The following is a 27,771-nucleotide window of genomic DNA, read 5'->3' on the forward strand; positions in this document are numbered from 1 at the left end:
CCTTCAGCTAATAAGCAACTCCTGCTGGCTAACTAATGTCAGCCGTTGTTTTGAGAGTCTCTATCAGTCAGAAGCTCTTATCTCTTGGACACACAGCCCAGGCTGGCACGGGAGTGCTGCACTATCAGAAGTGCCATCTTTGGATGACATTTTAAACCGATTTAATGTTAATTAATTAATTTAATTTAATGTCTTCCCCCTCAGCTGGATGTAAAAAAAAAAAAATCCGTGGCGTTAGAATAGAGGAGTTCTCCCCAGTGTCCTGGCCAATACTTATTCCTTAAACTAAATCTCAAACAGATTCACTGGTCATTCTCACATTGCTGTTTGCAGTGTGCAAATAGGCTGCTGTGTTTCTGACATTACAATAATTGAGACATCCTGAGATAGTGAAAGACATTATAGATTTTTTTTTTGTTTAGCCTAATGCAAAATGTCAGTCTTGTTGCATATTCTATTAGCCTGGGAATATTTCTGTGTAAGGCAGAGATGTGTGCTGGGAGCCCAGCAACCTTTAAGTTACAGTAGAGGCTGCAAAAAGTAATTAAACTCTTACTTTTCTTATCCCCCTTCCCCCTACAGTACCAGGTGGGACAATTGTACTCTGTGGCAGAGGCAAGTAAGAATGAGACTGGTGGGGGAGAAGGTGTTGAAGTGTTAAAGAATGAACCGTACGAGAAAGATGGTGAGAAGGGACAGTACACACACAAGATCTACCACCTCCAGCGGTAAGTGGGGATGGAATCTACTGAGCACCAACCTGGAACTGCAACAGTAGCATAGTGATTATGTTACTGGGCCAGTCACCCAGAGGCCTCGGCCATGTTTAAATCCAACCTAGAAACTGGAGGTTTTAAAATATGGAATATAAAGCTTATCTCAGTAATGGTGACCATGACAACTATTGTCAATTGTCATAAAAACCCATCTGGTTCACTACTGTCCTTTAGCGAAGGAAATCTGCCACCCTTACTTGGTCTGGCCTACATGTGACTCCAGACCCAGAGCAATGCCTTAATGGCCAAGAAGACACTCAGTTGTAGTTAAGCAAGTGGCTTAGCACTTAGGCATGGGCAGCAAATGCTCAGTTTAGCCGCGATGCCCGTAGCCTATGAATAAAGCAAAATGGCCCAATCACTGAGGCAGTGGTTAGAGCAGACTTACAGTTGATCTCTCTGAGCAACCTCTGCGGTTAGCTGCTAAAGCGCCAAATATACTAAACCTTGTCAGCAACTTCGATGGAGGTGAAACTATAACACAGAACAGTGCCAAGGGGGAGAAGTTGGAGAGATGATGTGAAGTAATGATTTAAATCACACCAAGCTCTAGGTTTTAAAAACTTGCAGATTTTTGATACACAAGGGAGTTAAGGGTTATGGGGAGACAGGCAGAAAAGTGGATTTAAGACCACAACCAGATCAGCCATGATCATATTGAATAGCGGAGCAGGCTCGAGGAGCCAAATAGCTGACTCCAGCTTCTAGTTCTTATGTTTTTATTGTTGTAAGAGGAAGGGAAGGTGAGCAGCTCTATAGTCAGAAAGCCCAGGTGCGACTAACCTCTTTCAAAAGTCCAACATTGGCTAGCAACAGTTTGTGAAACTCAAAAAGAACACAGGAACAGGAGGAGGCCATTCAGCCCCTTCAGCCAGTTCCAACATTCAGTTAGACCATGGCTGACCCATACCTCAGCTCCAATCCTTCACTACATATCCCTTGATACCCTTAGCCAACAAAAATCTATCTGATCTATCTATCTAATCTCAGTCTTTAAAATTCTAACTGACTCCCCTGCTGCTGCAGTATCCACAGCTTTTAGAGTCTATTATAAAGGATGTAATAGCAGAGCATTCAGAAATACATAATATAATCAAACAGAGTCAGCATAGCTTCATGAAGGGGAAATCATGCCTGACAAATTTATTGTTTGAGGAGGTAACAAGCAGGATAGATAAAGGGGACCCAGTAGATGTAACATATTTGGATTTCCAAAAGGAATTCGATAAGATATAGACATAAGGTTACTTAATGAGATAAGAGCCCATGTTGTTAGGGGTAGTATATACATGTATGGAGGATTGGTTAACTAATAGAAGACAGAAAGTTGGGATAAGGGGGGCATTTTCAGGATGGCAACCTGTAACCAGTGGCTTGCCACAGGGAATCAGTGCTGGGGCCACAATTATTTACAATATATATTAATGACTTGGATGAGGGAAGTGAATGTATTATCATCAAGTTTGCAGATGACACAAGTGGGAAGCCAAGTGGTGAGGAGGTGATGGCGTAGTGGTATTGTCACTGGACTAGTAATCCAGAGACCGAGGTTCGAATCCCGCCACGGCAGATGTGGAATTTGAATTCAGTAAAAATCTGCAGTCCTTACCTGGTCTGGCCTACAAGAACTCTTATATGCTCTCTGAGCTAGGGCAACTAGGAATGAGTAATAAATGCTGGCTTGGGCAGCGACACCCACATCGCATGAACGAATAATTTTAAAAAAGGATGACAGAGTCTACGGAGAGATATAGGTTAAGTGATTGGGCAAAAACTCGGCAGATGGAATATAATGTGGGAAAATGTGAGGCTATGCACTTTGGCAGGAAGAATAGAGGAGCTGAATATTATTTAAATAGAGAAAGGCGGCAGAAAGCTGCAGCTGATGATGGGGGTTCGCGTGCAAAAAGCTAACATACAAGTTCAGCAGGTAATAGGAAAGGCAAATGGAATGTTTATTTCAAAGGAAATGGAGTATAAAAATAGGGAAGTCTTGCTAAAACTATACAAGGCACTAGTTAGACCACACCTAGAATACTGTGAAAAGTTTTGGTCCCCTTACCTAAGAAAAGATGCATTGGAGGCAGTCAAGAGAAGGTTCACTAGGTTGATCCCGGGTATGGAGGGATTTTCTTATGAGGAGAGGTTGAGTAGGTTGGGCCTGTACTCATTGGAGTTTAGAAGAATGAGAGACGACCTTATTGAAATATATAAGATTCTTAGGGGGCATGACAAGGTAGATTTTGAGAGGTTATTTCCCCTGTTGGAGAGTCTAGGACCAGAGGGCATAATCTCAGAGTAAGGGGTCGCCCATTTAAAACAGATGAGGAGGAATTTCTCCTCTCTGAGGGTAGTCAATCTGTAGAATTCTTTACCGCAGAGGGCTGTAGAGGCTGGGTTGCTTAGTATATTCAAGGCTGAGATAGACTGATTTTTAATCAGTAAGGGGATCAAGGGTTATGGGGAAAAGGCAGGAAAGTGGAGTTGAGGATTATCAGATCAACCATGATCTCCGTAAATGGGGGAGCAGACTCAATGGGCCAAATGGCCTACTTCTACATCTTATGGTCTTATAATATCAAAGCCTCCCTTTGGGAAGCTACAGTTCCTCACAGCTCAGTCATCAAGATTACTCAGTGATGTGAGGAACCCATTACCTTCAAATGAAAACCACAATCCTCTGTGTTTTACACTGAGAGTGCGAAATAGTTATCAGTTCATCCAGATGATTTGTTATCCAGCCTTCAGTAGCCTCAGGCAGTCTTGCTGCAGGGAGCAATCCAGAGCTCCATTCACACCCCACCGAGCTGTACAATGTTAGCACAGTTGAAATTCTGGACTTAGTTTTGTAGAACTAGCCATCCCAACGAACCATAAACCCCATTTTATGCTCCACACGAGCCTCCTCCCAGCTTGCTTCATCTCCCCACCCCCACCACCCCAGCCTCCACCCAGCCTGTTTCATCTCCCCACCCCCACCACCCCAGCCTCCTCCCAGCCTGTTTCATCTCCCCACCCCCACCACCCCAGCCTCCTCCCAGCTTGCTTCATCTCCCCACCCCCACCACCCCAGCCTCCACCCAGCCTGTTTCATCTCCCCACCCCCATCACACAAGCCTCCACCCAGCCTGTTTCATCTCCCCACCCCCACCACACGAGCCTCCTCCCAGCCTGTTTCATCTCCCCACCCCCACCACACGAGCCTTCTCCCAGCCTGTTTCATCTCCCCACCCCCAACACAGGAGCCTTCTCCCAGCCTGTTTCATCTCCCCACCCCCACCACACGAGCCTCCTCCCAGCCTGTTTCATCTCCCCACCCCCACCACACGAGCCTCCTCCCAGCCTGTTTCAACTTCCCACCCCCACCATATCAGTGCAAAAGATAAGGCTGAAGCACTTGTTACAATCTTCAGCCAGAAGTGCCGAGTGGATGATCCATCTCGGCCTCCTCCAGAGATCTCCAGCATCACGGATGTCAGTCACTTGCTTAGCAATAACCTGCGCCCAGACGCCCAGTTTAGGTTCCGCAGGGCCACTCAGCTCCTGACCTCATTTCAACCTTGGTTCAAACATGGACAAAAGAGTTGAACTCTTGAAGTGAGGTGAGCATGACTGCCCTTGACATCAAGGCTGCATTTGACAGAGTGTGGCATCAAGGAGCCCTCGCAAAACTTGAGTCAATGGGGATCAGGGGAAAGCTTTCCACTGGTTGGAGTCATTCCTAGCACAAAGTAAGATGGCTTGGTTGTTGAAGGTCAGTCGTCTCAGCTCCAGGAGTTCCTCAGGATAGTGTCCTAGGCCCAACCATCTTCGGCTGCTTCATCAATGACTTTCCTTCCATCATAAGATCAGAAGTGGAGATGTTCGCTGATGATTGTACAAGGTTCAGCACCATTTGTTACTCCTCAGATACTGAAGCAGTCCATTTCCTAATGCAGTAAGACCCGGACCATATCCGGGCTTGGGCTGACAAGTGGCAAATAACATTCGTGCCACACAAGTGTTAGGCAATGACCATCTCCAACAAGAGAGAATCTAACCATCTCCCATTGATGTTCAATGGCATTCCCACCACTGAATCCCCCACTATCAACATCCTGGGGTTACCTTTGACCAGAAACTGAACTGGACTAGCTGTATAAATACTATGGCTACAAGAGCAGGTCAGAGGCTAGGAATCCTGCACTGAGTAACTCACCTCCTGACTCCCCAAAGCCTGTCCACCATCTACAAGGCACAAATTAGGAGTGTGATGGAATACTCCCCACTTGCTTGGACGAGTGCAGCTCCCACAACACTCAAGAAGGTTGACACCACCCAGGGCAAAACAGCCCACTTGATTGGCACCACATCCACAAACATTCACTCCCTCCACTACTGATGCACAGTAGCAGCAGTGTGTACCATCTACATGATGCACTGGAGAAATTCACCAAGGCTCCTTCGGCAGCACCTTCCAAACCCACAGCCACTACCATCTAGAAGGACAAGGGCAGCAGATAGATGGGAACACTGCCACCTGGAAGTTCCCCTCCAAGTCACTCACCATCCTGACTTGGAAATATATCACCGTTCCTTCACTGTCACTGGGTCAAAATCCTGGAACTCCATCCCTAACAGCACTGTGGGTGTACCTACACCACATGGACTGCAGCGGTTCAAGAAGGCAGCTCATCAGCACCTTCTCAAGGGCACCTAGGGTTTGGCAATAAATGCTGGCCCAGCTAGCGAAGCCCACATCCCGTGAATGATTTTTTTTTAAAAACCCTGCCCCCACAGACTTTCCTGCTATTCGTTTCTCCCATCATACCTTCAAGCTCCCCCTTAAATGTGTTTGTTCCCTCTAAAGCTGACGAACCACATCCTGTTATCGCATAAGCAGCCTTTAGAATCCGAGTTGCTAAGTGTTCTGTTACAAAAGGAAAAATATATCAATTAAATTCATGACAATGTCCTAAGACACCAGAGCAGTGGGCTGAAAGCATCATTTTGACCCCCACTCAATCTTGTCACACTGGGAAAGTGATATGCTCCTGCATAGAAAGTGGGGCACGAATTAGAGATATTAATTTCCAGTCACAGATCATGCAATTGCAACCTTTTGAGGGTACCGTCTTTAGGGATGAGACTTGAAACTGAGGCCCCCATCTGCTTGCTCGGGTGGATGTTAAAGATCCCATGGCACTGTGTCAATAAAGGGGAGTTATCTCAGTGTCCTGGCCAATATTTATCCCTCTATTGAAATCATTCATAACAGCTTATCTGGTCATTTGGGATCTTGCTGTGCATTTGTTGGCTGTTGCATTTCCTGCATTACAGCAGTGATTACATGTCGAAGGTACTTCATTGGATGTAAAGCACTTTGAGATGTCCAGCGGTCATGAAAACCACTATATAAATGCAGGTTTTTCGTTTCTTTGGTCCTGCAGTCTGTGTTGTGCTTTGTTGGGAAGAGGATAAGGGTGACCATAGGACCATAGAAAAGTTACGGTGCAGAAATAGGCCGTTCAGCCCATCATGTCTGCGCCGGCCAAAAAAGAGAAAAATGAAACTAGCTGCTCGTTTTAATCCCACTTTCCAGCCCCTTGCAGGTTCCAGCACTTCAGATGCAGATGAGGCCCAGAGTGAAAATCGGGTGAGATTAAGTTCTGACCCTGCACAATACTGATGTGGTTTCAGCTCTGTGTTTATGATGCATTCAGCCCAACGCTCAGAGACATTGAGCAGGAACACAATGTACTTTTTAAAAGTTGTGCATGATCGAATGTTTGGTTGCTAAATTTGCTGATGACGCAAAGGTAGGAAAGTAAATAGTGAAGAGGACATAAGGAGTCTGCAAAGGGACTTGGTTGAGTGAGTGGGCAAAAATTTGGCAGATGGAGAATAATGTGGGAAAATGTGAACTTGCTCACTTTGGCAGGAAGAACAGAATGGAGAGAGATTACAGAACTTTGCAGTACAGAGGGATCTGGGTGTCCTGGTACATGAATCAGGAAAAGTTAGTATGCAGGCACAGCAAATGATTAGGAAGGTAAATGGAATATTGTTATTTATTGCAAGAAGAATGGAATATAAAAATAGGGATGTTTTGCTACAGTTGTACAGGGCATTGGTAAGACCACATATGGAGTACTGTGTACAGCTTTGGTCTCCTTATTTAAGAAAGGATATAAACGTGTTAGAAGCAGTTCAGAGAAGGTTCAATTGACTGATACCTGGAATTGGGGGTGGCAGAGTTATCTTTTGAGGGAAGGCCAGACAGTCTGAGCCTGTACCCATTGGAGTTTAGAAGAATGAGAGGTGATCTTATCGAAACATACAAGACCCTGAGAGGACTGGACAGTGTGAATTTTGAAAGGATATCCTCTTGTGGGAGGTACTAGAACTAAAATATTTAAGAATGAGATGAGAATTTTTTTTTTCTGAGGGCTGTGAATCTTTGGAACTCCCCAGAGAGTGGTGGAGGCAGGGTCAATGAGTATTTTTAAGGCAGAGGTAGATTGACTCCCTTGTTGGTCAAGAGTCTAAGGTTATCGGGGGTAGGCGGGAATGTGGTGTTGAGGCTACAATCAGATCAGCCATGATCTTAGTGAATGGCAGAGCAGGTTCGAGGGGCTGAATGGCCTACTCCTCCGAATTCGTATGTTCATGTGGATTCTGCAAATACTGTTGGGTGACAATCGTAAGAAAAGACACTACAGAAAGCACAGCTCACCTTGACCCGTCCAACCAAAAAGACCCGCCAGTTTCTCCCCCACCACCCCATCCCCCATTTGCAACTGTTTCTGAAGTGACCCCACAGTCTTCACCTCTGGTGCTTTAACTGGAAGCCTTTTCCATATGCTCATTGCATTGAACAGGAAGATTGCTGACATCATTCCTAAACTTGTCTTTAAGATGAGACTCGAGAAACAAGTAACCATGTTGTTCTTTCAGCAAGGTGCCCAGGTTTGTGCAGATGTTGGCTCCTGAGGGAGCTCTGAACGTGCATGAGAAGGCTTGGAATGCATACCCATACTGCAGAACTGGTAAGTGGAAAGCTGTCAGGTTCTGTGCATTGGGCTGGGCCAGGCGTGGGTGGTGAGGGGAGGGCAATAGAATATAACACTGATTTCCAAATCTTATTGTTACAAATGGAAACCAAATTGAGTAGGTTTGATATAAACCAATCCTGTTACTAGTGACTTTTAATTTATTTTGATTCGGTTGAGTGTACAGTTGGTGTACTGTCAAGCTGATAGGATTCCAATAGGAAGGTGTGGCTGCGTAAACACTGCTCCTGTCCTATCATCTTTCTCAACAGGTTTTCTGTTTTCCCTCCCAGTCAATTTCAATCCATTCAAAGTTCCTCCTCTCCTGTTTTTCCTACTAAGACCTGAATCTCAAATCAGCAAGAATAATAACCAATGTAAAAAAAAATCTAGAAAATCCTTCATTACCCTTTTGTATGAAACTTATTTTGATTTAACAGCCAAACTAAACTAATGCACCAGCAGAATTTGACTTGACTCCCCTCAAGTGCACTAGCGGACTACTCAATACCAGAGGGTCAAGAAGGTGGATCACCATCACCCCCTCAAGAGCAACAATGGATGGAAAATAAATGCTGGCATTGCCAGCGACACCCATAATCCAAGAGGCAACCTCTTAAAATAACTAACTTGGTATCACTGCTGTTGATTATCTGAATTTGAAGCTGATAATGTTGTTTTCAGTTTTCCCGAAAGAGCAAGACGTTTTTTATTCCCCACAAGGTGTGGTTCTGACTCTCACCTCTGCAGTTTCACAGCTGTGGACCTCTTGGTCATTCCAGATATAAGCACAGCCAATTGAATAAGAGTGAGTTACAGCAACAGCTTACATTTATATATCACCTTTAACAGGGTAAAAAAGTCCCAAGGTGCTTCACAGGAGTGTTACCAAATAAAACGTGACAAGGAGCCTCAGAGATATTAGGACAGGTGACCAAAAGCTTGGTCAAAAAAATAGGTTTTTAAGGAGCAGCTTAAAGGAAGAGAGGACGGTAGAGAGGTGTGGGGAGTGAATTCCTGAGCTTAAGGCCCAGGCAGCTAAAGGCACAGCTGCCAATGGTGGGGCGATGAAAGTTGAGGATGTGCAAAAGGATCATGGGGCTGGGGAGGAGGTTGCAGAGCTAGGGAGGGGTGAGGCCAAGGAGAGATTTGAAAAACAAGGATGAGAATTTTAAAATTGAGGCATTGCTGGACTAGGAGCCAATGTAGATTAACGAGCAGAGAGGGTGATGGGTGAACAGGACTTGATGCGAGTTGACATATGGGCTGCAGAGAATTGAATGAGCAAGTTTATGGAGGGTCAGAGAACAGGCAGGAGTGTGTTGGAAAGGCCAGGGTGAGGGTTTCAGCTATCCAATCACATACTGCCTGGCTAATGAGATATTAGCACATGGTGGCTGAAATAATCCCACTCCTGGGTAAATGTCAGTGTTCTCTTCCTCCACCAGTACTGTTGGGTAATATCTGTTATGATCAAAACTGCACAATGTCATTCTTCATGTGTGAAATGCATTGGGTGCGGGTGGCTGGTTGGCAGAGTCCTGACGGAGTGGGAGGGGATGGGAGAGTCCTGACAGAGGTGTGGGTGGTGGGGGGTGGTGGGAGAGTCATGGCGGAGTGGGGAGGGGGTGGGGAATAGGGGAGTCCTGGTGGGGGGGATGGGAGAGTCCTGACAGAGTGGAGTGGGGGGATGGGAGAGCCCTGATGGGGTTTGACATCTGAATAGCAGCATACTCAACAAATTTTACTTTTTAAAAATTGATTATTAGCTTTAATTCTGCTGGCTATAGGTAGTAGCTCAGCCCTGGCTCTGGCATCTCATCCCCCTCCCATTCACCTTCCTGGAGAGAACAGCCCCTTTAAGAAAGCTTAAAAAAGCAGCTGTAAACAACCTGAGCTGCTGTTCATTTTAAATAAGAGATATTTGTTTAAGTGACTAGACAAGCGCTGGAGATTAATCTCCCCTCACTGTTTGTTTTCTGAAGTATAATCCACCACAGATACAGCAAAGGTAACAAAGCTCCCAGACCTGCAGGTTTCCTCGCTCCTCTTTAATTTATCAACCTTGGTCCAGTGCTGGTGGAATGTGACATTGCCATGACAGTGAAATGATACTGGATCCCTGTTGTATGGGATAATACAGTGTTACTTCAGAACCATGTAAATATTTCATTAAGTTTACTGGCAGATAAGAGCAAACTAGAATATAACTTGTGAGAAGACGACCTTTTTTAAAATGTAAAGAGACCTTCTCTCAGCTTCTTATAATTCTGCACACTGAATTACTTTACAGTGCTGCTGACCTTTTGTGCACAGCCTGGTATCACGAGCAGCACCGGGACATGTAACCTGCTGTTCATCACGTGCTGCCATGGGATCTTTTATCATCCACCTGAACCTGAAGACGTGGGGCCTCGGTTTAACACCTCATCCCCAAGAACAGCATCTCTGACAATGCAGCATTTTCTTGGGACTGCATTGGTGTGGCAGCCTAGATTATGATCTCGCCTCCCTGTAATGAGATGCAAGGTGCAGTAAGAACATGTTCTGCTGAATGGAAGCCCTTGCCTAATGATGGCAGGCAGTGCTTCAGCGACATTGATTGATGGAGTGGAGATTTGGGTTTATGTCTCCTCAGCCTTCCAACCCCCGCCTCAAATTGCAGTTATCTGCTGTTGCTCAAAGCCTTGTTTCCCTGGCCTCACTGCTCAGCCAGCCCAAGCTGCTCATCACCCTCTTGTGTATTGCTGGGGGGAGAAGGAATGCCCGTTTGTTTCTTTGCACACTGTTCCTGGCTGAGTGAGGCAGAGGGCAAGCCAGTCAGCTGCACCCAAAATTGTTTCCTCCTCCGTGTGAGGATTCTGATCGCTCACCTTCCATCTGCAGTCACCTGGGGGATTCGTGACCCCTTCATATAGCATTGCCTATCAGAGTATCAACCCCCAGTCCCAAGAAACAACTGGGGGAACAAGCACATGGTGGTTTTAAGGTACTGAGTTGTCTGATTGTACTTGCAATGGGCCCTTGCTGTACTTGCAATGGGCCCTTGCTGTACTTGCAATGGGCCCTTGCTGTACTTGCAATGGGCCCTTGCTGTACTTGCAATGGGCCCTTGCTGTACTTGCAATGGGCCCTTGCTGTACTTGCAACGGGCCCTTGCTGTTGGTGTGTGTGTGCGCCTGTGTGTGGAAGCTGGGCTAACCCTGCCTCTTGGTGGCAACCCCTCTCCACCTTTGTTGGAGAGGGAGAAAGTTTAAATTCCAGCTTGTCCACGTTCCATCACTCGGTTGGAATGTGAGCCAAGGCCCCGAACATCAAACCTGCTGTGGGTCTCGGATGAGAGGGAGGTGGACTTCAAAGGCATTAAAGGCTGTTATATGCAGCACCCTCACCTCTTCAATGAAGTACATTGACCAAAAGCTTAATTCTCTACTAACGCAGCAATTGAGAGTTCAAATCCTATCGTGGGAAGCTGTGAAATTGAATTTAGTAACTTTGGTAATTCCTGGATTTGCATTGGATAAAATGACCTTTGAAAGTTGCTGAATTGTCATTCAAAATAAAAACAAAATCTCCGGTTCTCCAATGCCCTACAAGGGCAGGGAGCCTGCCACCCTTGCATGTCACTCTGTTCCTTGCCCCGCCATGGCTCCAGCCCACCCAGACTCCTGGCCCTTGGCACAATGTGGGATAGGCAAATGGTGCAGCCATGCCAAGGTCACCCATATCCTGAAAATTTTTTTTTAAAATACACCAAAGAATATATTAATTATAAAATGAAAGTAAAATACTCCAGATGCTGGAAACCTGAAATCAAAAAGTGCTGGAAAAACTCTGCAGGTCTGGCAACATCAGTGGAGAGAGGAACAAGAGTTAACATTTCAAGTCCAATATGATGCTTCAGAACCCAAAGAAGAGTCATGTTGAACTTGAAACGTTAACTCTGTTTCTCTCTCCACAGATGTTGCCAGACCTGCTGAGCTTTTCCAGCACTCTCTAAAGATATTAATTCTAATTGGGTGGGTTTCATTCGGAAAAGTGCAACCCTGCATACCTGATGGTATTGTGAAGTGATTCCAGTTCTTCCTGCTGGTGACTGGGTTGTCAACGTTGCCTAGTTCATGAGCCACTCTTTGATGTATCATTCTTGCCAATGTCTTTACGCATTTTTCTTCTCTCTCCTATGTCGCTCCTTGCTGCGGACTCCAGTCATTACGGTGAGTATCTATGGAAGGATTAGTCCCTGACAGTAACTAGACCCGCAGGCTGGGGCGGGGAGAGGGGTTTGGTTTTATTGGTGGGACTTCTTGCCCTCTGGAACATCATTTTGAGTGGAGACAGAGTTTGGGGGAATGGCAGTGGAGGGGGCTGGAGGTGGAGAGGAGCTGATTACAGTGGTCAAGGGGTGAAGAGTGTAACTTTCCAAATATAATTTACACTTAGACTTTCATAGGACTACATCGGATATATGCTGCAGAAATAAGCCTTTCAGCCCATCCAGTCCATGCTAGCATTTTAAGCTCCACTCGAGCCTCCTCCCATCTTTCTTCATCTAAACTTATTAGTATAACCCTCCATTTTCCCCCTGTGTTTATCTAGCTTCCCCTTATACTATTCACTTCACCCATTCTCTGTGACAGTGAAAAGTCAAAATTACATTTTCATCATAAGTACCTAGACGTTTGCAGACTGCATGGGAAAGAGGAGATTATTCCTGGGGACATAGACCCACTGGAGGGTGTCAGCTGCAGCAGGCTAGGGGGATCTGTTTGAGAATGCCACACTCCCAGAGGATTCCTGCACTGCCTGCTGTTTCAATGTTTTGTTATATACCACACCTCCTAACATACCTGCATCATGAGTATCAAAATAGTCATACCGTAAACCCTACTGCTTATGGTGCCAGTTGAGTCCTTTGGCGGATTAAAACCGTGCAATGCCCAGGCACTTGTATTGTCTCCGGTAAGGAAACTGAGATCTGACCCGAGTTCCTCCTTGGGCCTAAAAAGTGCCCAAAACATTGCTAGGGAAGTGGACAAGGAGCGAAGAGTCCTGATCTGGGAGGAAGTTGCTGATCCAGCCTCACACCTTCCTGCCCCTCACTGCATCTCTCCCCAACCTCACCAGCACCCAAACAGCAAGAGTGGGTGGCAGGGTGACAGCCTGGCTATGTCCCACCCTCCTACAGTTGAATACCCCAATGCTTTTCACAGTCTCATCTTGCACAAGAAATGGCTGTTTGGGATATTAGTGACTGAAACTGGACACACAGGAGGAAATTGTATTTCAGTGACGGGGGATGGGGTGATACTGGACCTCAGGATGCAGCATCCTCCTGAAATTCAGAAAAGCAGATTTTTTCTGTGTGGTGTGATATTTTTAATTACAATTTGTTAACAGTACTCCGAACCTAAACCCTTTTACTCTTCGTCTACCAGAACGAGTATATGAAGGATGACTTCCTGATCAAAATCGAAACTTGGCACAAGCCTGACATGGGGAACGTAGAGAATGTGAGTAATAGACCCGTCCCCACCAGTGCTGTACCCCAGTGTTATACAGTGACAGACCTGTCCCCACCAGTACTGTACCCCAGTGTTATACAGTGACAGACCTGTCCCCACCAGTACTGTACCCCAGTGTTATACAGTAACAGACCTGTCCCCACCAGTACTGTTCCCCGGTTTGACTTTGCCTGTTTAAATGTGTTTCCCCTCGGGCAGGTACACAGTCTGGAACCCAACACGTGGAAAAATGTTGAAGTTGTTCACATAGACATTGCTGACCGGAGCCAGATCCACTCACGGGTGAGTTGGTTATAACTGAAGTGTGGAGCAAGCTGTCAATGTAAAGTAACAAGGAGACACCAGGGAAAATTTTGTTTGTGTTCTTAGCACCGATAAAGGAAATTAACAAGTCTTTGGCTGAAATTGTTGCAATTTTCTTTTATGCTTAAACCATCCTGATTCACTTAATTAGGGAGACATTTACTAAACAGTGGAAAGTTGTAGGATTGTGGGGTTTCCCTTATAGCTTTGGTTCCTGGGCTGAAATCCCAGGATTTCAGGAGTTTTGCTTCAGTTTCCTGGTTTTTTTCTTCTCTACACTGAGCGATTCCAGGTGAAGTGAATTTCACTACGGTATTTATTCCGCAGTGGATGAGGGCCCAGCATATTACACCCATCCATCAACTCTCAGTTCTGGATGCAACCTCTCCAGATTTGTGTCTCTCCCTCGGTGCCGCGCTGAGACGTCTGTTTGACAGCAATGCAGAGACGTTTTATTGTGCAACCCAAACATGGAAAGCTACCACAAACAGCAATGAGATAAAAGACCATATAATTAGAGATGCTGATTAATGGATAAGTATTGGCCAGGATAGCCTGGAGCGCTCCCTTGCTCATCTTTGAAATAGTGACTGTGGGATCTTTCAATGCCCACCTGTTACATCAGATGTAGCCTCCACTTAACGTCTCAACAGAAAGAAGGCATCACTGACAATGCCGTACTCTCTAAGTGAGTGCTGTCCAACAGTGCACCACTCACTTGATACTGACCCTCGGACAGTGCGGCACTCCCTCAGTACTGACCCTCGGACAGTGCGGCACTCACTCAGTACTGACCCTCGGACAGTGCGGCACTCACTCAGTACTGACCCTCGGACAGTGCGGCACTCCCTCAGTACTGACCCTCGGACAGTGCGGCACTCCCTCAGTACTGACCCTCGGACAGTGCGGCACTCCCTCAGTACTGACCCTCGGACAGTGCGGCACTCCCTCAGTACTGACCCTCGGACAGTGCGGCACTCCCTCAGTACTGACCCTCGGACAGTGCGGCACGCCCTCAGCACTGACCCTCGGACAGTGCGGCACTCCCTCAGCACTGACCCTCGGACAGTGCGGCACTCCCTCGGTACTGACAATGCCGTACTCTCTAAGTGAGTGCTCTCCAACAGTGCACCACTCACTTGATACTGACCCTCGGACAGTGCAGCACTCCCTCAGTACTGACCCTCGGACAGTGCGGCACTCCCTCAGTACTGACCCTCGGACAGTGCGGCACTCCCTCAGCACTGACCCTCGGACAGTGCGGCACTCCCTCAGCACTGACCCTCGGACAGTGCGGCACTCCCTCAGCACTGACCCTCGGACAGTGCGGCACTCCCTCAGCACTGACCCTCGGACAGTGCGGCACTCCCTCAGCACTGACCCTCGGACAGTGCGGCACTCCCTCAGCACTGACCCTCGGACAGTGCGGCACTCCCTCAGCACTGACCCTCGGACAGTGCGGCACTCCCTCAGCACTGACCCTCGGACAGTGCGGCACTCCCTCAGCACTGACCCTCGGACAGTGCGGCACTCCCTCAGCACTGACCCTCGGACAGTGCGGCACTCCCTCAGTACCTGCCCCTCGGACAGTGCGGCACTCCCTCAGTACCTGCCCCTCGGACAGTGCGGCACTCCCTCAGTACCTGCCCCTCGGACAGTGCGGCACTCCCTCAGTACCTGCCCCTCGGACAGCGTGGCGCTCCCTCGGCACCGCAGTGCATACATCATCCTGGATTATTGGTTTGAGTCTTTCAGGTGTGGCTTGAATCCACTGCCTTGTGACTCAGAGGTAAGGGAGAGTCCTACTTACTGAAGGACACCTGGCACCATGGAGGAAGAGATTCTTGTGGGTGAGTGTGGACTATACTATGTATTTTGTGAAGTTATTCTGATATCAGCCTGTTAGACCTGAAATATTAAGTCTGTTCTTTCTCTTCTGAAGCTGCCTGACCTGCTCAGCATTTCCAGCATTTTCTGTTTCACTTTCAGATTTCCAGTATCTGCAATATTTTGCTTTTTAAGACCTAACCCTCTGTTGTATATTTCCTGCCACGTGTTGGCACTGATAGACTCGTCCCTCTGATTGTCAGTGGTTGCCAAATGAGAGCCAAGTGGCCCATGTTGTGCACTGGCGCTCTCTATGGGTAGCAGTGTGATATTACCTGATAACCCTTATTGTTTGCACTGTGTTGCATGAGGTTCCTATGCTGGCTAGACAGTAGTAGCTGGCTGTGGTTTGCACAGAACTGTGGAATACCGCAGTGACTCCAGTCAGCTGCACAACTTAGGGAACTCTCCAAGGGTTTGCAACAACAGTAGAATGAGAATTGCATGACACCCACAGTCCACAGACTGGCAATGGGCAGCATGCAAGAACAGTTAGAAGCAGGTACTCTTCCTCCTGCCCAACCTCCAAGTCGCTGAGGTGGGTTGCAGACTCCCGCCCCCCCCTCAGGCAGACATGAAACAATCATAGAAACTTACAGAAGAACGTAAGAAATAGGAGCAGTAGCTGGCCCTCCAGCCCCCCGAGCCTGCTCCATTCGAGCTGCCTCTCTGAAAGAGCTGCCTAGTTAGTCCCACTTCAGTTGAATGCTGAGACTGGAGTAGCTGGAACTGTTCTCAGAGCTGGGAAGGTTAAGAGATTTGATCATGAATGACTTTGATAGAGTAAATATTTTCTTGTAATAGCTGGCTGGGTAATCAGAGGACACAAATTTAAGGTAATTCACAAAAGAACCAGACGGAAAATGAGATTTTTTTTTTACTCAGCGAGTTGTTGTGATCTGGAACATGCGGCCTGAAAGCAGGTTCAATAGGAACTTTCGAAAAGGGAATTAGATAAATATTTGAAGGTAATAAATACAGGGCTGTGGGTAAAGAAGAGGAAAGCAGATAGATCTACCAAGCAGGTAGTATATGCATGACGGGCAGCTCTTGACCTCCGTCGATGTCATATGTTCCGGACAGGATTTGTGGGGCTTCCCTTCCATTCGGGATGTTTGTGTGTAAGGTGTGTGTATTTCCTTACCCTTAGTGAATTTTCCTAATTTAAAATACATTCCTGCAGCAGGTTTTTTTAGTGATTTTAAAAATAAAGGTTATTTATTATCTCTCAGTTGCCCCGAGTATTGAAAACTCGCCGCCTCAATCACTTGTCTCACTCACACTGTCATGCACACAAAAATTAGATAGAAATGCAGTTAAAACCGTAATTATAAAAATGGAATTTATAACTGTCTCTACATTGACGCAGGCCTGATATCATCTTGGTTAAATTGATACTGTAGTTGGAGTGAAGGTTTTTTAGAAACAAAGGATTCTCATGAAGCTGTGAAGCCTCTTGTACACAAATAGCCAGGAGATTGGTTCTGAGATGGAGTGGAAGCTGGAACAAGTACAATACTTTGGGCTGCATTAGTAAAGTTTCAGCTACGATGGTTCAGCTGTTTCTGCCCTGGATTTGCTCTGTTCAGGGTATTTTAAACAGCGGTGTCTGAAAGTTAGTTTCAATCACATGACTGCATGGGGGCCCAGGCCACATTGGCTACTGTCAACTGACACTGTATCATTCAGTCTTATCCCTGCCTCAACTTGAGCCCAATTATTTTTCATTGTTTAAGGATGAACCAGCGTTTGAGGGATATGGGATCTTTAGACTGTTGGTCTCCGGGTGCCATATTGAATGATGAGATGTTTAAACTTCACAGGCGACTGTCAAGTTCCCTTATTCAGATCTATGTTTAACTAAATGTTGGTCACAGAGTTGAATACTGTCCACGGTCACATGTTAAGTTGCAGCCACCTTAACAGGTTCTGTGGCCACTTTCGCAAAGAATGAGATTACACTCTGTAATATCCAATATCCTCATGCTTGTACTGAGCATGGCACAAATCATTCTTTGATTCTGGAGGTGGTGTGTGAGAGTCTAGAATAATGCAGCCAGGGTCCAGTCTAACCATCTCCCTTTCATCACTCCAGGATTACAAGGTAGAGGAAGATCCCGCAGTATACAAATCCATCAAGACAGGTCGTGGAAAGCTTGGCCCTAATTGGAAGGTACATATCATGTGATCACAACATATTATTAAATGTCCGTGATTGGCTCAAACTTGTACTAGCATTATTTTTTGCTTGCTAAGTTTATAAATGTTCAAACATTTATAAAGGAGAGTTAGATACTGAGTAAAGCTCCCTCTATGCTATCCCCATCAAACACTCCCAGGGCAGGTACAGCAAGGGGTTGGATACAGAGTAAAGCTCCTTCTACACTGTCCCCATCAAACACTCCCAGGACAGGTACAGCACGGGGTTAGATACAGAGTAAAGCTCCCTCTATACTGTCCCCATCAAACACTCCCAGGACGGGTACAGCACGGGGTTAGATACAGAGTAAAGCTCCCTCTACACTGTCCGCATCAAACACTCCCAGGACAGGTACAGCACGGGGTTAGATACAGAGTAAAACTTCTTCTACGCTGTTCCCATCAAACACTCCCAGGGCAGGTTAAATACAAAAAGCTTCCCCACACTTCAAATCTGCCCTCTCAAGTGGCCATAAGAAGGCAGTCAGTGATATCGAAGCCCTATGGATCAAGAAGGCTCACCCTCTCTCAGAGCTGCTAGTGTTGGGCGCTAAATCCCCATCTTGCGAGTGGAACCCAATCCAGAGACTGAAATCTTTAAAAGCTGCCGTGTAACTGGTCCCACTGCGCAGCTCACCTCTCTCCATTCTGTTGCAGAAAGAACTGGCAAAGAGAAGAGACTGGCCACACATGTGTGCTTACAAACTCGTGACCGTGAAGTTTAAATGGTGGGGCCTTCAGAATAAAGTGGAGAGCTTCATCCAGAAGGTGAGTGGGTGAGCAGGAAGGCAGAGCACTGAGATTTGCTCTGCCTTCCTGCTCTGTGGAGATCTGATACCAGCTGGAGGGGGAGAAGCAGAGCAAAGAGGTGAAGTTACACCGTATCTCCAGGCAATTCGAGTGTTTCGTCGATGGTGACTGATTTCACAGTGTAACAATCCGGTGAACGTCCAGATGTCATCGCGCACTGGCGCAATATTGCGCTCAGTGGGCGCACACAAAAGTCAGAAGCACGCCCACCGACAATTAAGAGGGCAATTAAGCCCATTAACAGTGCAACTGTGTCCGATTTTTCGTTGCTTGTCCAACCTTACGGTTGGCGGACGGGAGAATCGGCCAGGCGGCCTTTGCATTTTTCACCAAACCTCATCCATGGGCAGGATGAAATAAAGTAAAAATAAATTTCTGCCGGCCGCATTTTTATCAGCTGTACTTTCAGGTGATTGATTGTGATGCATGGACACTTTTTTCAGCTTTTAAAACCTTTTATTTCAGCTTTTTCAGGTTGCCAGCTCCCTGAGGCAGCTGTCTGCCTTCAGGGAGCTTTGTCGCAGCGCTTGCCTGTGGAAAGGTCTTGCCCAGCCTCTTCCTGCCCCCACCCCCGGCAGCACTGAGCTTTTCAGCGCACGTTTCACGCTGGCTGGCCGGTAATTGGCCAACCAGCGTGAAATTGTGGTTAGGGGCCGATCGCGGTCAGCAGTCCGTTTCCTGACTGCTCCTGGGCCCGCTGATCGGGTGCGCCTGCCAAAGGTAAAATTCAGGCCCAGGTGAATGCAGTATTACACACCTCTGACAGTGCAGCACCCCTTCAGTAGTGCAGCAAAGTATTAACCTAGATGTTGTGCTCCAGTCCTGTATTAGCAGGGGGGAGTGGGGGGGGTTGCTGCACCCACAATCTTCTGACTGAGTGTGACACCACCTGAGCGGCCAGGTAAAGGGGGGATGGGAGGTAGACTGCCAATGAGGCAGACTACAATGAGTTCATCCAAAAGTCCGCCTGAGTCCTAACTCTCACCAGGTCCAGTTCAATTCATTATCCTACGCTCACTGACCCACATTGGCTCCTGGCCAAGCAATGCCTTGATTTTGAAGTTCTTAGCCTTTTTAAATCCCTCCATGTCCTTGCCTCTCCCCATCTCTAATCTCCTCCAGCCTTACAACCCTCCGAGATCTCTGCACTCCTCCAATTCTGGCCTCTTGAGCATCCCTGATTTTAATTGCTGCCCTGTTGGTGGCCGTGCCTTCAGCTGCCTGGGCCCCAAGCCCTGAATTCCCTCTCTACACCTCTCTGTCTTTCCATCTCACTTTCCTCCTTTAAGACTCTCCTTAAAATCTACCTCTTTCACCAAGCTTTTTGCCCAACTTCCCTAATATCTCCTTATGTGGCTTGGTGTCAAATTCTGTTTAATGTTCCTGTGAAGCACCTTTGGACACTTTACTATGGAAAAGGCGTGATATAAATACAAGTGTTGTTGTGGCACTAATTGAATAGCTCGTCACAAAGAGCCAGCAGAGACTATAAGTTGAATGGTCTCCTCCTGTGCTTGTATGATTTTATGGTTAGAAGATGCCATTAGGTTCCAGTCTTATTGGTGGAAGGAAGGAAATTGGAGTTAAAATGAAGCAGCTATTCCCACCGGATCAGTGAAAGTGCCCAGACTCTGGAACTGTTAGCACCGCTGCAGCAATATGCAACATGTGGACTGAGCTCTGTCGTGGCCGTGTGCTTCTGCTGGGGTTAATGTCTGACTTGGAGGCAATGTGTCGACTTGAGATTAAGACATAAACTTGTCCAGTTGGCGTTTCTGGTTGTTGAGTCTTTTTGTGTCTGTTTGAGTGCAGCAAGAAAAACGCCTATTCACAGTCTTCCACCGGCAGTTGTTCTGTTGGATGGACAAGTGGATCGAACTTACTATGGACGACATTCGACGTATGGAGGAGGAGACCAAGAAGGAGCTGGATGAGGTGCGTTGAGCCTGAGCTTAGATCCATGGTGGATCCCTGGGAGCCACCGTTCCCCCAGCATAACCTATTAAAGCAGAGAGCACCAGATATTCAGGGACCCGCTGACCTGAGCCATGTTGAGTTGGTGGAATTTGACTGCATTTGGCATCATTCTCCCACCCACTGGACCCACCATCATCAAGGCCCTGGCGAGAGGGGACAGCCCTAGCTCGCAGCCTGAGAACAGCGACCAAGGTCAGATGTCTGACTTTCCTGGGCCTGGAAGGTTGGAATGGGGCTGCTTTTGTTGCTGTTGCTTCCAAAATCGGAACATTGCGATCTGTTAATATCAGCAACCAGAGAATAAACAGGCGCAGGGGTTGAATGCCCTGGGCCACCTGTCCTGTTCTACAATCCCACAACTCCCCACCCATGTTGTGGGGCAGCAGGGTCAGCACCTTCCCTGCACAAAGGTCTCTCTCTTCCTTTCCTTCCCCACTTAGACGCCCACATCTGTTTTATGGCCTCCTTTATCTGTGTCTTTTCCAAAAAAGCTCAGGAAACTGCCAGTCCCAATAAAATGCCCATTATTGCTGATACAGCTACAGTATGATGGGACAAATGGCCTCTCCTGTGCTGTAGCAATCTGATTTTTAAAAATTCCCACTTATATTTGAAATGGCATTGTCGGGAATCTTGCCGTGGTGAGAGTTTAGGGCTATGTGGGGGGGCTTGTGAGGGAGAATGCAGCTCCTGTGGTGTATATGCATGATATGAAGGCCACCAAAAGACAGGAGATCCCATGGGGTAAATTGCACAATCTAACTTTGTGTCCAAAATAAAATTGTTCAGAAAACCAGTCACTGACCCAATACACTGGTCACTTGGAATTTGTTTAACAGAGATTCCAGTTTAAAGAGTCATTATGGAATACTACTTCTGGAACATTCCCCACCTCCGAGTGTGTACAGGCACGATGATTAGTGAGTGAGGTGGGCTCGAGTTATTAAGATAGTTGCCCCATTTCCCTGAAGCTCAACCAATTTCTTTCGAAGTCAAACAAGTGCAGTGCCGGAATTGTCAGCCCCTCACTGTAATGTTCTGTAACAGCCAGAGTTTCCCACCAGTGATCTGGACATAGTGGAATCAGAAATAGCATAATCCGCCACTTAGTGTCATTATAATCGCACTGCTGTGCCACCCCCACATCAAGGCAGAACCATTTACCACATCTCTCATCCACTTGTTCATTCTGTACTTAGCAACTGGTCACCAGAGGCTGGGTGTGTGGGGGTTTGGGGTTTAGGGGCAATGTTGGGTGTGTGTTGGGGTTTATAGTGATGCTTACAATGACTTTATTCCATGTCCTTCCTCCAGATGATATTGAATGGCCCAGTGAGGGGACTGACAGCTACTGATGACTAGCACCAGTTTCCTGTTTATGATGTAAGTACCTTGTAGCCTGTTAACCTTCAGACTGCTTTGCACCTAAAAGAAAGTTTGTAATTGTAAAGCATCTTTAATGTAATATAATATCCCAAGAGTATTTAGCAGTAATTCTGAAGGTATTAAACCATTAAAAACCCAATTACACTTCATTAAACAAGGTATAACTCTATTCAAGGGTTTTCCAGCAAGGCTAGCAGTGCAAAACTGGGAGTTCTCGGCAAATCATGATTGATTAGGGCTTGCAGTCTGTGATCCTCTACAGTGCACCTTCTGGAGGTGTCTAGACAGGAATTTCTGGATTTCCACGTTATTCCACACATGTGCAGACTCCAGAAATCACTGTCAGTTTCAGTGGAATATTCACAGTGACCACTTAGTGTCACAATCCTTAACACAATAATCCAGGCTGGTATCAAACAACACCTGACATCGAACCACGTATGGAAATAAGAGCACGGATTATTAAGGAGCGTTTTAATTGTGGGGCTGAAGGAAGTTACTGAGCTGGGGAGGGACAAAGCCACAGAGGGATATGAAAACAGATAAGAATTTTAAAATCGAGGCATTGCTGGACTAAGGGACAGTGTAGGCCAGCGAACGTGGAGAGTGGTATATGAGCAGGACTTGGTGCGAGTTAGGATTTGGGCAGCAGAGTTTCGGATGAGCTGAAGCTGGAAGGTGAGAGTCTGGCCAGGAGAGCTTTGGAATACTGGAGTCTGCAAGTAACTGAGGCGTGGCCGAGGGTTTCTGCAGCAGATGAACTGAGGCAAGGAAAAGTCAGGCGATCTTACTGATGGGATCAGAAACTCAGTTGAGAGTCAAATAGGAGGCCAGATATGGCTCTGGTTCACCCTGAGACGGTGACAAAGGGAGAGGGCTGAAGTCCATGGCTAGGGAACAGAATTCAGGATGTGGCATTTCACTGTGTGGCACAGGGCAATAGAACAACCCACCACACTAGTGACCTGCAGTATTGCCATCCCAAGTCACAGAAGCCTGTGAGGCATGAATGGCTAACGCTACACAACCTCTTTCCACCCTGTCTCCCACCAGTGTATGGGTTTGCACAGCTTACTGACGCTCTCACTGGTAAGGGGCTAGTGAATGTTGATTAAACCCTGGCTAAAGGGCCAAGTTCCATACTCCAGGAGTCATTGGGCTTGAGGGGATCAGGAGAGATGAGATGGGAAAGCAGTATCTCAGTGAGGTCAAACTTCAACCACAAATAAAACACTAGGATGAACGATGCTGATGAAAAGCTTCTCCCACTGAGAGTCAGCACCTTCAGGAACTGTCCCCCAGTGAGAGTCAGCACCTTCAGGAACTGTCCCCCAGTGAGAGTCAGCACCTTCAGGAACTGTCCCCCAGTGAGAGTCAGCACCTTCAGGAACTGTCCCCCAGTGAGAGTCAGCACCTTCAGGAACTGTCCCCCAGTGAGAGTCAGCACCTTCAGGAACTGTCCCCCAGTGAGAGTCAGCGCCTTCAGGAACTGTCCCCCAGTGAGAGTCAGCACCTTCAGGAACTGTCCCCCATTGAGAGTCAGCACCTTCAGGAACTGTCCCCCAGTGAGAGTCAGCACCTTCAGGAACTGTCCCCCAGTGAGAGTCAGCACCTTCAGGAACTGTCCCCCAGTGAGAGTCAGCACCTTCAGGAACTGTCCCCCTGTAGGAGGAAGGGGTTAAGGAGAGAGAAACTGAGTGATTGACAAATTGAAGCTGATTTTGACCTGACTTTTTTTTCTCTTTTTGAAAGTCTCTTGATGTCTGCGTCCAAGGCTCCAACACCCCAGCCAGTGAGATGCCTCTGCTCAGCGAATAAACCATCCCCATCACCTCATTTATAGGATGATTTCTAACAAATCTTCAGATGTTTCTAGAAGAAATTGATCGTGAGCGGACAAAGAAATTTAAAAGACAAGGCACTAAATTTTAACCCATACAGAATATATTGCGTGTTCAGATTTGCTGTGTGCTGTTAATGATAATACTGTGTCTCTGGACCAAAACCTGGTTGTGGTTTCTAGATGATGACCAATCTGATCTATCCCAGCGAGTGGCCATGATGTGCTGTTCTCAGTTATTTCCTCATTTTCATTCCTGTATCGGTAACCTACTAACTCTTGTTAATTTATTAGTGTATCATTAAGTTATTTGGTTATCTCAAGTGCAATAAAGTGCCCCCGTGCTCCCCCCTCTGGAGTGTGCCTGCACTCCCGTGTTCTCCAGATGCACAGATGTATTAATGATGAAAGAAAGTGTAGGGGGTGGTGGATGGGAACATGGAGTGGCAGGGCAAGAGTGGGGGAGTTAAAAGAGAGGCTATCAGAACCTGTGCTCTACCCCTTCACTCAGCAGGGAGAGGCCAGAACAGCTTTGGGCAGTGTGGGGCCGGGTCTGGTGATGTCAATATTGGGGAGAGAGCTTAAAAGTGACCCTGGGCTGTCATTGTAACCAAGGCTTTAATGCCATTCAGAGCCCCCTCCGCTGTAATGGTAAACAGGCGTGTCACAGGATGTGTTTGCCTATTATTAACGGGCTTTAATCGTGCTGCTCGTATCTGGATGTGTTCAGTTACCCAGTCCCAGGGTCTTATCTCAGGGCTGAGATTCAGTTATGTGTTGCCCCCTGTCGACGATCAACCCCGCCCCGTCCCCCCACCCCCAGTACCACCTTCCTGGTTGACTTCACCTGTGCTGAGTGTTTATTTCATGAAATCTCTGTCACATTCTCCACCTCTCTCTTCATCAAAACCTTCCTCTCTCATATTGTGACCTGGTTTTGGTTGTTTTCATTTATCGAAGAAAGTGTCACTTATTTTTTTAATTGTTTCACTCATGCAATAATAAAACAAAGTCCAATAGCACCTGAATCGCCTCTCATTCTGTCTGTGTGTGAGCACGCGTTTGAACAATGTGACATTAGAACAGGAAAGCACAACCCTTACTGTGGCTACTGATGGAGTTAGTGACATGGAGCTAATTTACAGAACTGCAGTTGTGGAATAATCAGCAACGTATACAGAGCATTGAGATGTACAATGGTTTTTAATGTGGGGAAAGGGGAGCTGCAGGAGGAACAGGAGGAAGGCTGCTCCGCCATTCAATCAGAACATGGCTGATCTGTACCTTAGCTCCATACCCCTCTATCCTTACCAATAAAATCTGTCTCAGTCTTGAAAAAGTGCAAATGAAACCCCCTCCAAAACTTTTAAGGGAGGGAGTTCCAGATTCTGGAGGTGGCTGGGTTGGGGGAGGTGGTAAGGGTGAAGTGGGTGCCTCCTGATTTCACTCCTAAAAGACCAGGTGCTCGGTTTAGGATTCTTTTCCTTTATTCTTTCATGGGATGTGGTTGTCACTAGCAAGGCTGTGGCATGTGTTGCCCATCCCTCATTGCCCTTGAGCTGAGTGACTTGCTCGGCCATTTCAGAGGGCATTTAAGAGTCAACCACATTACTGTGGATCTGGAGCCACATGTAGGCCAGACCAGGTAAGGATGGCAGATTTCCCTCCCTAAAGGGCATTAGTGAACCAGATGGGCTTTTAACAACAATTCACGATAGATTCATGGTCATCATTACGGAGTCCAGCTTTCCATTCCAGATATATTAACTGAACTCACCAGCTGCCAAGGTGGGATTTGAATCTATGTCCCCAGAGCATTACCCTGGGTCTCTGGATTACGAATCCAGTGACATGACCACTCCCCTGCCCCTTAGTCCCAGATTTTCCCACTGCATTTCTCCATACCTACCGTGACGAATGGCTTTAACATGTTAACACCTTAATCTTCAGTATTCAGGGAATGTCAGCCAAGTTTGCCTCAGATGTGGGCATCACTGGCAAAACATTTACTGCCACCTCTACCTGTCCTCAGAATCTAACCCTTTTAAGACCCGGCATCAAGATCAAATAATTCATTTACTCTCGTTCACGCACGGGCCAATGGGCAAATGGCAAATTGCGTCAGTCTGCAATTTCCTGCAGAGGTTTTCTTGATCAATTTTACATTTACCTGATTTCCTCCAAAGTCTACCAACTGCTTGTAGCCCAGGCTTGGCAACACGCCCCCATCCCACACCTCACAACATGCTTGTGTTGATAAGTGCTGGGTCCTGTTGATTTCCTGTAACTGCCACAATCCCAAGGAGCCCATTGTAGAAAAAAAGCACCTTTATGAACCTCAGGATGCCTGAAACCGTTTCACAATCAGTAAGTATTTTTTCCAAGTGTTACTCTCACGTAGCAGCCAATTTACACGTGGCATGCGACAATGATATACCAACCAGATTTTTATTCTTTGTGATGTTGATTGAGGGATAAATATTGGACAGGTTACCGGGGAGAACTCCCTTGCTTTTCTCTGGAACATTGACTTTGAATCTTTTGCATCTACCTGACAGGACGGATAGGGTTTGATATCTCATCTGAAAGACAGCACCTCTGACAGTGCAGCACTCCCTCAGTACTGGCCCTCCAATTTATCCTCAGAACTGCACCAGGTGTGTGTTATCAGGATTTTGTGTTCAAGTCTCTGGAGTAAGAATTGAAACCACAATCTCCTGGTAAAGAGGTGAGAGTGCTGCTTATTGTACCACAGGTAACACCCTCTGTGCTATATTTGTAATATCTGGGTTTGGGGAGAGGAAGGAATGTATTCCTGTGCTCATTGTGTTTCTTAATTCTGACAACTCGGGTTTTGTCAGTGGTTCGAGAGTCTGGCCCAGCAACGGTTCCAAACTCCAGCCCCTTTGTCACTTTGAGAGTGCCAGTGCACTGATCACAACAGTTTACATTTATGTAGCACCTTCAAAGTAGTAAAACTTCCCAAGGTGCTTTGCCAAGTGACACCAAGCCACATGGGACATTAGGACAGGTGACGAAAAGCTTGGTCAAAGCGGTAGGTTTTAGCAGCAGCTTGAATGATGATAGGGAGATGTTTAGGGAGGGAATTTCCAGAGCTTAGGGCCCAGGTAGCTGAAGGCAGGGCCACCAATATTGGAATGATTGAAATCTGGGATGCTCAAGGGGCTGGAATTAGAGATGGGTAGATTTCAAAGAGATGGCAGGAGGCTAGAAATAAGGAGAAGCTGTGGTGGGATTTGAAAATGAGGATGAAAATTTTAAAATCAAGATGTTGCCAGACTGGGAGCCAATGTAGGTCAGAGAGCACAGGGGTGATGCGTGAGTAGGATTTGAGGTGAGTTAGGATATGGGTAACAAAGTTTTGGATGAGTCAAGTTAATGGAGAGTGGTAGATGAGAGATTGGTCAGGAAAGCATTGGAATAGTCAAGTCTGGGAGCTAACAAAGGCATGGATGAGGATTTCAGCAGTAGATGAGCTGAGACAAGAATGGAGTCAGGCAATGGAAATAGTAGGGAGCTGGTGATGGGGCAGATGTGGTGAGTAGCTCATTTCAGCAACAAATATGCCACCAAGGCTGTTAGCAGTCTGGTTCGACTTCAGACAGTTGCTAGGGAGAGGGATGGAGTTGGTATCTAGGGAATAGAATTTGTGGAGAAAACGGCTTTGGTCTTCCCAATATTTGGAGGAAATATCTGCTCATCCAATACTGGGTGTTGGACACGCAATGGGGGAATCAGAGTGGTGGTGGTGGTGTGAAGTGCACAGCGAGTAACATTTCTCTCCTGTCTGCTACTAGGTGAGGTTTATAATGGCTGAATACTGAACCCAGACCACTCACGATTTCAGCTGAATTATTGCTGTGTAAACAGCTCATAACAATCACTGTAAATATTTTCAAAAACATCTCCGCACGTGGTTTAGTTTTATTGGAGAGGCGGAGGGTTTTCATTAGAGGAGGCTGGAAGTCAGGTGACCCGCATTCAGCCAATCCCCATAAGCTTTCCTGCTTTCACAA

The 27,771-nt window shown here is 46.8% G+C and overlaps 1 protein-coding gene across 1 annotated transcript in view; it reads left to right on the forward strand.

Annotated features, from left to right (window-relative positions):
* LOC144684479 (phosphatidylinositol transfer protein alpha isoform-like) overlaps positions 1–24,762 on the forward strand; it is a 40,224-nt gene extending 15,462 nt beyond the window's left edge. Inside the window, exons 2-10 of the mRNA XM_078548301.1 lie at positions 583–728; positions 7,713–7,818; positions 13,252–13,320; positions 13,531–13,614; positions 17,618–17,695; positions 18,379–18,489; positions 20,344–20,466; positions 21,823–21,891; positions 23,647–24,762. Of these exons, the coding sequence (XP_078404427.1) occupies positions 7,735–7,818; positions 13,252–13,320; positions 13,531–13,614; positions 17,618–17,695; positions 18,379–18,489; positions 20,344–20,466; positions 21,823–21,870 (597 nt within the window). The 5' untranslated portion in view covers positions 583–728; positions 7,713–7,734 and the 3' untranslated portion in view covers positions 21,871–21,891; positions 23,647–24,762. The remainder of the gene's footprint in view (positions 1–582; positions 729–7,712; positions 7,819–13,251; positions 13,321–13,530; positions 13,615–17,617; positions 17,696–18,378; positions 18,490–20,343; positions 20,467–21,822; positions 21,892–23,646) is intronic.
* Positions 24,763–27,771: the final 3,009 nt, after the last annotated feature.

The sequence above is a fragment of the Cetorhinus maximus genome, chromosome 9 (genome assembly GCF_964194155.1).
Source record: "Cetorhinus maximus chromosome 9, sCetMax3.hap1.1, whole genome shotgun sequence".
NCBI lineage: Eukaryota > Metazoa > Chordata > Chondrichthyes > Lamniformes > Cetorhinidae > Cetorhinus > Cetorhinus maximus.